General features: G+C 35.4%; 1 protein-coding gene across 1 annotated transcript; it reads left to right on the forward strand.

Moving 5' to 3' along the window:
• The first annotated feature begins 3,796 nt into the window (after positions 1–3,796).
• LOC113233564 lies at positions 3,797–8,950 on the forward strand. Its single transcript, XM_026468691.1, has 3 exons — positions 3,797–3,822; positions 6,122–6,211; positions 8,117–8,950. The coding sequence occupies exons 2-3, from the start codon at positions 6,140–6,142 to the stop codon at positions 8,936–8,938; spliced, it is 894 nt and encodes a 297-aa protein (XP_026324476.1). The 5' UTR covers positions 3,797–3,822; positions 6,122–6,139; the 3' UTR covers positions 8,939–8,950.
• Positions 8,951–12,080: the final 3,130 nt, after the last annotated feature.

A 12,080-nucleotide genomic window follows, 5' to 3' on the forward strand; every position in this document is an offset into this window, starting at 1 on the left:
TATCACAAACAAAATTACAGCCATTTGAAAAATGTATGTCGTATGGTATACGTGTACTAGTTAGTTCAGTTGATATAAAAAAAATCATTGGTATATGTAAAGTACCTATCGAATACAGCGATTTTCTTGTAAAATTTCGAGGTAAGTTGTGTTTTTTATGTTTTCACACCATATATTAATCAGAATTTTACTATATGTTTTTCCCAAAGTGATTAATTCAACTCTTTCACTGTTATGCTGTGTGAATCAACTAAAGCCATTGCAGGTTGTATAGACTTAACGCCTAACAGCAAATCTTTCTTGTATAGTTTAATTTTAAAAATGTATGTGTTAAAGAATCGGCACCCGTATTTCAGTTATTGAGTAATTAGCACAATAATTTGAATAGTTTTTGTTATTTACAATTTTACGTTAGATGAATTTTAATTTTGTCAGTTTTTTTATTATTTGGTGGATTTGTGATTTATTTTTAATCAATTACCAGGAATATATTTGTAAAAATTGAATATTACTTATCCAGTGGTTGATTATGATCTATATTATTTTTTCGAAAAAGAAAAAAAATGACGGAATGTTATGGAGGAAGCTAGCTGGTCTTGTTTTACGCTTTAGTAAGAATATGTTGCCAATATAATTAAGTGAAAACATTAAACTGTTGTTTTTCTTATGTCCTCCATGATAGATGATAGACAAAAACATTCGAGAAAATGTCAACTTTCCTCAACTAATCTATCAATACGGCAATTTTGTGTTAGGTCAGATGGGGTAAAGAAAAACTTACTGTATTTTGAGTAAATTGATTTGAGCTCTAGGAAGAACAGATGAAGTCTTTTGAAGTGCTGTAATTGCTGTTGCGAACCGGTCCTTTACGCGCTCGGGACAAGACGCGAGGACGACACGGCTTAACGTGACGTCACAAAGAACGACAGCGGCCCAGCGGGACTCGCCTTATCGACAGCCACCGGCTCGTAGAACCAATGTTAGGGTTATAATGAGACGTACTAGTACATAGTGTATTAAGGAATATAAATAAGAAATTACTAACGAAGGTCTATTAGAAGCCCGAAGCCAAACGCTGAGGGTTTTAATAAGTCAACTTTTCTATATTTTTATCGTTTTTCATCACATTTGCGAGCAAATAAATATAATACAAATATGGTTCACAACACAACAATTATTGTGGATTTTGCAAATGACGGGTTTTATCTTTTTTAAATTCTTCCATAGATAATAACAACTCCAAACTAAAATGTTGTAAAAAGAAAACACGCGTACAGCCATGATGCATGGTAAAAAAATTCTACATTTTTCTACAGAAGATAATTAAAATCAATTATAAGAACGTAGCTGAATTGCAATAATTTTTTTGTTTAAATAACAACTTAAGCGAATGTTTTAATTTTGAGCTTAAGTAACCTCCTTGGTTGAATTTGAACCTGACTTATGTGAGGAAATACGTCGTGTAGCGTGCTATAAATTAAAAAAAAATCATTACCGACCATGGACATTGTAATGGACAGAAAGAAAGCCCGAGGATTTTATTTGGGGCATTATAGTTAAGTTGGCCACCACGCATTCATACTATTTACGAGCAGGTGTGATTAAAAATAAAAAGTAGACTGTATTTACAATAGAGCTGGTATATTCTTCCTCTCAATTACATAGATTGGTTTGCAATGAAATAAATGTATAGAATCGTCAACTTAATAATATTCGCAATTAATTCGCTAACACTCAGTTTCACAGAGGGCAATGAAACGAATAGACCAATTCCGAATTTTGAAATCCGAAGACGAACTAAGTTTCAAGACATAAAATATTGGAACTAAAATTTGGAATTGCGGGACGTAGTGATGACAAATAGGGTAAAGTGATAATCAAATGGTGTAACGCATTTGCATTTCGGTAACTTTCGAGATATTGGCACCTACATTTTTATTGTCACCTAAAAAAAATGTCAATTACGCTGATTTTGCTTAAGAGTCAATACCTCAGCTCAAATTAAAACATTTCCCGTAATAATACGGTTCATTTTGCTTGGGTCGAGCGGTAGGGACCTTGGCTTTATTTCAGAATTAATTTTTTTTTCAAATGAAGTTAAAGTCATTTGACAAATGTATATCGTATAGTACACGTGTTCTGTTTAGTTCAGTTGATATATAAAAAAAAACATTGGTACCTATATGTAACGTACCTATTGAATGCAGCGGTTTTCTTAAAATTTCGAGGTAAGTTTATGTTTTTTTTCTATAGTGAAAGTTTTTAGGAATCGTGTTTTCACACCGTATTTTATTATATATTTTTTCCGAAGTGATTAATTCAATACTTTCACTGTTGTGCTAAATCAACCAAAGTCATTTGAGGTCGTATCGACTTTTAACAATAAAACTGAAACTTAATAAGATATAAAACATCGCTTTTAAGTGGTTGTACCTAGATCTGGATTCGCTTATTTCAGAACATGTTAATAACCTTAGAATAATAACGCATAGAAACCTAGTCCGCACACGCTAAGTGAGGCAAATTGAAGCGCGCCCAAAGGGCCTACACGAGCGGGCGGGCCTTCATTGCTCAAGGTCAACTTGCACCGCGAACAGATCAAGAATTTTAGCTAAAAATGACGAAATGTGCGGTAAATGAGTGTAAAAATACGTCAGACAAACATAAAATAGATACTAACATCACATTCCACAAGGAAGTAACGCGTTTCAACTTGTATTTTTATATAAATATTCACTAAAACCTAAAATTAACCTACTACTAAAACTAGCCTACATGAATTTGATTTTTACCTCACTTGTGACAGTTTGTTTGATATGAAATTATCATTCTATGCGTTATTATTCTAAATTAATAACTCAATTTCGCAAAAATGTCTATTACCTTAGTTACGATATGGAGGAGATCACAGCTAGACTGTTTTTGTATGAAATTGTATGAAATCATTCGGCTATCCCCATTTTACCATCGGGGAACCAGACGTAAGCTAGGGTTCCACCCCTATGTTGTGGATATACTTACCGAAGATTCGCACGAAGCGTCACGCTTTCTTTTATGTGGCATATGGCTTTGGAGTGAAATTTCCTGCCTGCAGATTTCTTCCCTGAATGCAATAACTTGCGCCTTTTCAAGGCGAGAGGTGTGCAATTGTGGATGCTCGATCGTCCACGTCATCGTCGTTTTCCATCAGGTGAGATGGAGGTCAAATGCGCACTTATTTCTCCAATAAAAAATAAAACTAAGGGGAGATTTTAACCAGCAGTCAGTGAAGCGTCTGGATGATTTAAAATTTCGTAGCATGTGGACGAAAACGTCATACTCATGTACATATGTCAAAATTGTCTAGGGATCAAGTACGTTTTACCAATTAAACTGAAAATCAGGTTTTTTAATTGATTTTTTTTAACACCGATGTAGGTATTTTTTTCTAGTCAATTTTATAATTTGAATTTAAAAATTAAATTGACCAAAAAAAATCCATTGGTGTTACAAAAATATTTATTCAAAACATGATTTTCAGTAATCAGGAGAAACGTGCTTGATCCCTAAACACTTAATGAGTTTACCTATATATTGATGTCGAACAGATGTTATATAAACTCATATCGGTTTGAAGTTCAATTGATTGGAAAGCAATAAAATACTCATTTCCAATAAGTTGTTTCAACCAACACGGAAAATGTCTGAACTTTATTAATTTAATGTCTGAACAATAAAAAAAAATTTTTATTGTTTTCGTTTCGTGATATTATTTTCTATAAACTAATTTAAATTAACTTTATTAATTAGCTCAAAATGCAATTTTATGTTCATTTAACTCATGTAAGTTTTTTTAAATGTAATTATGTTCTTATATAAAATACGAGTCCTACACCCCACCTACGGTGAGATGGGGCTCGGCCTGCGGCGCGTGGTCGCTTTCAGATTACGGGGTGTGCTTATGCTCTTCAGTGGCACAGTGATTAGTACTATGAGCGCTTGATGAGGAGGTTCCAGATTCGATCCCTTATTTGAGCCAATTTATGAAAAAAACATTTTTAAGTTGGTCCTGGTCAGGGTATTCTGGGTATTGCCTTCAGAGTTATCGTTATTCTGGTACTCATAGTACAGGAAATTCCCTAGTTTAAGACCAGAAATTTGAAGTGATTGTCTGGCATTTTTCCCCTAAATACTTCTCTTTTTGGCATAGCTTCCAATAAAAAAGAATCTAACAAAGAGACGGTCGAGACACAACAACGCTATAAGTTGTATAAGTAAATAAGATATTATTTCCACTACATCGGGAAGTATGCCTTACATTTTGAACAATTGTGAAATCTAGTCCCCGTGTACTACCTACGTAAGTACGTACCTACGTAGTACGTACGTACTTGTATGTACCCCGTATACTACCTACGTAGTGCAGACGCTTCGGGCTTCGCCCTCCGCTAGACCTTGGCCTACGGCCTCGGCACTTATGACTTTAAAAAAATTAACATAGCCCTTTAATGGTGGCTATATTGATAAATGGCAAAAGTAAATTTTGACAGCAAATTATTAAACACCCATAGAGAACCGCTCATGTCGATTTTCAGTAGAATTAGAGCAAAATTTATCAACCGCTAAAAAAGTTTGTAAGGCAGCCATAATGAAAAATGGCGACAAATAAATTTTGACCGGAAGTTATTATTAAACACTCATAGATCGCACGAAGCGTTTTGCTTCCACATTTATATGGCGAACGTGGAATTCCCTGCCTGCAGACTTGTTCCTTGAAAGTTATAACTTGGACCTTTTGAAGGCGAGAGTGAATAGGCATTATTTAGATGTACACGTCACTTTCCACCAGATGAGATGGAGGTCAAATGCGCACTTAGGTACTTAAAAAAAGAGTCTAAGTGAACTCGTGTATTTCCAGAACACTCTTTTTTTCTCAAAATCATTAAGTACAGATCATTATATTATTTAATTTTTGCTTATCGGCATCCAAATGTACGCGATTTAGATCTGAAATCAATTATAACTTTTATTACATAAGAAAACCGACCTCAAAAGCTGCTTACCCGATTTCGCTGTGTTCGTCACCGCGGTCTCCTCAACTTTAACTGAAACGCATATGGAGGTCCTCGCCGAAACGAATCATTTGAGCCTAAACAGAAGATAGCTGCTGTACACTGCTGAGGTGTTCCTCTCATTTATCTGCCATTTCCATAATCAGATGAGAACTATGACACAATAACTTGTTATTTATATTGGAATTACATCTATCCGCAAGTTTTATTGAAATCGGTTAACGGGGGTGAACGAAATCCAATAAACCGGATTCATCCCCTACTTGGTACTTGGTACTTGGTACTTGGTGTAACGGGCTGGTGTCCGCAACTCGACGACTAGGCGCCTATTTTACTATATTCATCCCCTAATTTGCTATTCTAAGAGTGGTTACATACGGTGACTTTGAGATTTATAGCCGATTTATCGTCGATGCAAACGCGCGATTGTATCAATGCAATCGCCTATAAATCCCAGGTGCAAGCAACTGATCGCTGTACACGAATAAACTCGCAGTGGTTTTTAGAGTCATAGCTGCATGTAGAATAGCATTAAGTTTATTAATAAAACATTAAAAAAAAATCGCGCGTTTGTATCGAAGCAGTCGCGCGCTTGCATCGCCGCTTAAAATCGTTCGCGTGTGTAAAGGTAGACGATTAGCGATTGCACCGCTATTGCATCGCGTTTGCATCGCTGCTAAAAGTCGCCATGTGCAACCGCTCTTAGAGGTGGAAAATTTTCTTCAAATTTGAAAGAGATTAAATATGAAGAGAAAAAAGAAATCATCGAATTGATTTACAAATGTCGGAATAATCGCGTAACATACACACAACAAATTTATAGTCGAATTGAGAACCTCCTCCTTTTAAAGTTGATTAAAAATAGTTTCATTTCCGATTATGTAGTAACGATCCAATTCAAAGCTCTGGAAAACGCGGAAGTGTATTTCCGACGTAAATACTGCCGTTTTTCTGTACTGATTTTATGCTTTATGCTGTATTATTATTTAAAAAAATAATGCCCATAAATAATGCCTGTAAAGAGGCAGACATTCTTTAGCCTTTCCCTCAACATGCTTTACTTTTTTCAGTGGTCGTTCAACTTCGCTATGAGGACAATTTTCCTTCTTTTCTCGCTTTTCCACTACGTTATGTCTTGGTCTGTATCGGTGGACACCTCGGTAAGTAACATTTAATTCAATCTTATAATGCAAAAAGGTGTTTTGTCCTGAATTTCGGTCTGGGAACGATTAAATGAATATATTTATTACAAGTATATATGTTATCGGCAATGTATGTAATCCGGTATCCTATACAATGCCTAAAAGAGTAAGGCAATGTATGAAATAAACTTTATTATACACTTGCTCTAGGTATTCCTATACTATACCGAATGTGTATTAGGTAATGTATAAAACAGGACGTGCTTGTGTATAAGAAGAATATTTTATGCACGTCCATCTAAAAATAGTTCATCTTGTAAGAATAAATTGGTAATTAAAATTTTCAAACAAAATCTTATATTATAGTAGCAACGACAACTGATACACCGAATATACGCACGGTAACACATAAATCAAACTGCTAAATTCATTGCATTGTGCATAACTGTTATACCTATTATTATCTGATATTTGAAAGTAAATCCAATGTAATTCTTTGACTTACTATAAAAATTTAAACTCAATTTTATTAGAACCAAGCACCCATTAACCCTTAAATGGTTCGTGGGGTGTTTCACACCCTCAACCAGCAGTGGTTTTTGGGCTCATAAGTTTTTAAATTTTAAACTTACAGCGCCTGTCTTCAGGTTAGCTTCGTAAACGCGATTGTACTTCACAATTCATTCGTAATATGCGCTTGTTTGTGTATAGTTGTGCTTGGAGAGCGTGTTTGGGGTGCATGACACCCCACGCGACTGTTTGTGCAGACAAAATTCCGTAATGTAAGTAAATATATTTTTTTATTATTATGTAATTAAACAATACCGGTGACCGAAGTGACCATAACTGTGCATAAGAAAAAGAAAACGACAAAGTGAAAACGAAAACGAAGGTATTCGCACACCACCTAAACCAAAACGACATAAGAGACTTGAAAGTGAAGATCCTGAATCAGTATCTAGAGCAGTCCGGTCGCCTTCATATAAACAATGCCATATATGTCCTAGAATCAAGGACCGAAAAACCAAGGCGGAATATTCCAAATGCTTAAAACGCATGTGCAATGATCACATGATTCTACTCTGACAAAATTGTGATGAAGAAAATTAGCTTATACAAATGTTGTTGTTTTTTTTTTTATTAATAATATGTTTTATAAGTCAGAAAGACTTTCACAATTTAGGAAACGCAAGTGTGTTCAAATATTGTAACTAATAAAAGTCTGATTTTGCGTGTATTTTATATTTTGTTTCACGAGTCTAATTTGGGGTGTTGCACACCACACGCGACTAATTGCGTAACTTTTTTAACGCGACTAATTTCGGATTAACTTTTACAAACATTAATTTTTCTGTTTGTTCAAAGTAGGAACACTATTGAATACTTCGCTTTTATTCAAAAATGGTATCCATAATAATTTTCGACCCACCATGGAAACGCAAACAAATTCGGCTCTAGTAATCGCTTTGCTCGCTCGGCTTTTCATATACTAACATAACCTAAACCCACAGGAGGAGGTCGAAACAGCTCGGAATGGAAAACTGAAATGACTAATTTGATTTTTCTGTATTCCATTTCATACTTTGCCGAATCTACGGCCAGCATTGTATACAATAACTAGGTATTCTATAAACTGCGTACGAAATGTGTATAATAGTTTAAAATATATTAATTATTATTATACACATTGTCTAAAGAAGCACGCTATAGTCTAGAATGACTAGGTATTCTATACCATTTCAGAATTATACATATTGCGTTAACATTATTATACTCTGAGGATATTAACCAGCATGGCACCAGACGTATGAATTAATCTTTTTTCTTCATAAATGTATTAAAAGTTCTTAGTTTAAAAAGCTTTAAATTTTAGCAAGAAGCAGGTGAAATCATTGATTAAAAACACATTTGAATTTCTTTCAGATGGAAATACAAAATGTTATACCAGATCATCTAGATCTCCAAAAAATAGCTCATCTTTATATCAATAATGAAAAATACAAAGTACTAAAACCTGCAATACACTCCGTAACAGATCATTTTCAAAATTCGATGAGAAGAGAGACTGAGCTACCATCAGACAGAGTTTTCATTGATGGAAATGGCTTTAGACATTTTTGGAACGTGTTTAAGAAAAGATCAAAAAGTCTAAGACGAGTTATACCTGAAAGTGAAGTAGATATTATTGAGGGACAAGATAACGTTAATGCACCTTCAAGACGTAAAGGAAAACCAAAGACTGCCAAAGCTTCTAAAGGTGCTGGTAAAGCTAATTCTAGACCTACTAACGTCAAAGTTACTACGAAACCAAGCAAAACTACAGTGGATGAATCAAAAGAAGAAACCGAAGCTACTACTCGTAAATCTAAACCAACAACAGCCAGTCCTACAACAAAAGATGGTCCAAAAAGAAAAACACCTGGAAGATATAGCGTAAGAAAGAAACTACTAAACAAGAAAAAACTCGAAAAATCATTACGAAGTTCTATTATTAAACTTATTAAAAAAGACGAACATAAAGATGCGACACGTGATGGCAAAGAAACCACTTTAGTTAAAACTACGTTCTTTTGCCCGTTTTTCGGAGTGATGACTATGCATTCCTATTTAGATGACGATGCACCAAAACCTGCTGAAGAGAAAGTTGATGATAAGAAAAAAGGAAAGGATGAGGGCAAAGATAAAGCGAATGATATTGATAAAGATAAAGAAAAGAAAAAGGAAGATGAAGAAAAAAAGGAATAAAATAATAAAGGCAAATGCGATAATATTGGTGTTTTTGTCAATTTTAATTTCTTTTGGGGATGTATTGCAGTCGAATGACAATTAAATAAAGATCATAGTGACTTTGGGCGGGGTAGTCCTTGTAGTTCCTAAAAGAACAAAGAGAAAGACAAGGACAAATACAATAATAACAATAATAATAATAATAATAACGCAACACACTCATAGCTCCGTACTAGGGAAAACCTGTGTTGCAAGTGCCATGGACCACAACAAATTACACCCAAACTCCACATATAGTACACATATTTTTCTCGGTTGTGTTTTTTCTTCTTTAACTATCGCAATTACGGATACCGATGCTACTAGGCAGTTAGTTGTACGGCAGTTCTTCTTTAGTCTGTTTACAGTAGTTAATCATTAGTAGATAAATTTAAAAGTTTAGAGTAGCGGTGCACAAAAATTAATTTTCATACATAGCAAATATTCCGAGCATGTTTGGAAAAAAAGTCCGTTTCTATTTATCAAGCCTTGAATAACGGCAGATTTCGGAAAACGCATAAGTATATTGCACAGGAATTTCATTATTTCATTCCTTATCCGTACCATTCAAGACTATAGTTCATAGTATAGTAAAACAAGTAGTGCAACTTCCGTTTCCGTTCGGCTTGTCATTGCCTACACGTCGTGAGTCGCTCGGAACGTAGGGTTACCTGCCATATTATAATTTTAGTTTTATTACAGGTTGTAAACATAATTTCGTAAAATAACCATTTCAATACCGAGGATTAGTATCTAGATTGTGAAGCATAAATGAAATGCGAGTTTGTATGTGTACATAACGACACACCTCCCTTTGCTTTCTACATACTCGTAAGTTTTGATTGTAGTGACCCTCCCTACCGACCCTAAGTGTATACGAGAAGGTTACTATAGCCTGTGCAAGCACAGGGAACTTCTCAGTCAAGTCCTGGCTCCAGATCAGCCGGTTTGTACAGACTTCATCCGGTTCTCAAAAGGCTAGTGCCTTGGGTAAGCTGCCCCGGTTGCACGTACAGCGCTCTTCCTATTTCCCAGACAGGTACCGAAGCTCTTAGCACCTCGCCACGCCGAAGCGTCTCTCTAGTTCCCAGAAACTTACGTGGAAACCTATGTAACGATACATTTCAATAAAAAAAAATCTTTTAAACACCCGCGCTTTGCAACTCAAGTGCACCGCCAGATTATGTGAATGTGCGCGTCCGTACATGGCGCGTGGCGGGCGTGCACACAAACAAGCCGCGCTGCTACGTTTGAATGGAGTTATACGTCTTATACTATGCATTTAACATTAAACAAAATTAAGTTTTGATATACACAATCATACTATAAGCGACTATAAAAATAACACTAAACAAACATGACATAAATGATTTATTCAATTAATTTCTTTTCTTCTTTAATATCTTTGTACTTTCGTCCGAACTGTACCGCATCATTCTTCTATTAAACTGATTCATCATGTACGGGTCATCATCAAAATTGTCTTCCAGCTTGTACTTATCAAATGTACCTAAAAAGCTTCTTATTGCAGTCAAAAATGCTCGTCTATAACTAGCTACTGGCATTTTATCCTTCAACATTGCTAAAGGTTCAAATGGTATCATCTGACTTGCCGTTGTCGTTATGAACGGGATCAACGGTGCTGGAAGGTAGTAGGACACAATCTCCAACATTCCGTTTACCAGACACGTTCCAATATTTCGTAATACACGCGCTACTTTCGGCGCATGAAAAAATGCGTTTATAGGTATATAGATCACCTTTAATGCCTTACTCATCAATGATGGTTCTATGGTATGATTTGTGTTATTCTGTTTTATTATGATCTGTTGATTTGATTGTGAATGTAGAGATATGGTATTATTTAATATTGCCTTTGTTTCTATTTTTGACGTCGTCGTCTCATTGGCATTTTGATATATTATTGTTACTTTTGTCGTTATATTTTCAGTTTTATCCTGAAATGTAGAAATCAGTAAAAAATCACTAATTATTACTATTTTGTAATGAATTATCCTTTCATCTCAATTTGTCTTAGTTCCATGGCAGTGAATCTTAATTAAAGAAGTGTATTAGTAGCAGTAGAGCTTCTTGTGAAAGAATTCGTCCAGGGTAATACAGCCACTTTACCTAATTCTGCGGTCAAGTAGTAAAGTGAGCATTATTTCGTTTACATGAATCATGTTTACAGTGGGTGGCCAAATTATTAGGGACAGTACTCAGATTTTAGTGATTGCTACGACTACATTTTTCAAACAAATGATTGGTTGTAAGTTTCATAGGTTTTTTTTATTCACAAAAGTGTGTTATTGAGAACATACAAACAAATTTATTATGGAAAATTATTTATTTTTTTCTTAATTATAGTCAGCTAATTAATGATAAAGAATATAATTAAAAAATTTCAATATTTAGTGATGCCACCCTTTGCTTCAATTATGGCTTCTATGCGTCGGGGCATGCTCTCTATACATGTTCTTGCATTTTGTTGGAGTTCGGTGTTGTGATGCCACTCTTTGATTAATGTTTCGATCAACTGGCGCTTGGTGGTGACCACTTGCTTGGCGATCGCCCGTTTTGTGAGCTCCCACATGTTTTCTATGGGGTTCATGTCCGGTGAATTCCCTGGCCAGGGCAAAACTTTAATATTTTTCTCGGCCAAGAATTTAGTAACACTCCTGGCTTTGTGGCAAGGTGCCGAATCGTGCATAAAAATGCAGTCTTCATCACCAGGGAACCATTCTTCGAGCTGTGGCAGTAGCCGAGATTCCAGGACTCGCTTGTATTGGTCTTGCCTCATGGTCCCTTCTACAATGTATAGGCGCCCCATGCCCTTCGCAGAGATCACAGACCACACCATGACACTAATCGGATGTTTGACCCGCTCCACAAGGCAGTCTGGATGGAACTGCTCCCCAGGGCGTCGTCGGACGAATGAACTTTTGTCCACCAAAATCTGAAATGTCGATTCGTCGGAGAAGCATACCTGTAAAATATTACAATAATCATAAAAAATCATTATTGGCAAACAGAACTATTTAAAAAAGTGTTGTACTTACTCGATTCCAGTCAACAACAGTCATATTACGATGTTCTCTAGCCCATTTTAGTCGCTTCATCG

Source organism: Hyposmocoma kahamanoa, unplaced genomic scaffold, assembly GCF_003589595.1.
Source record: "Hyposmocoma kahamanoa isolate Upper Pololo Valley unplaced genomic scaffold, ASM358959v1 79, whole genome shotgun sequence".
Lineage (NCBI taxonomy): Eukaryota > Metazoa > Arthropoda > Insecta > Lepidoptera > Cosmopterigidae > Hyposmocoma > Hyposmocoma kahamanoa.

Coding starts and splice junctions, on each gene's coding strand:
- LOC113233564 (XM_026468691.1), top strand. CDS start 6,140: ATGAGGACAATTTTCCTTCTTTTCTCGCTTTTCCACTACGTTATGTCT. Junction 6,212..8,116: donor CTGTATCGGTGGACACCTCG/GTAAGTAACATT, acceptor AATTTCTTTCAG/ATGGAAATACAAAATGTTAT.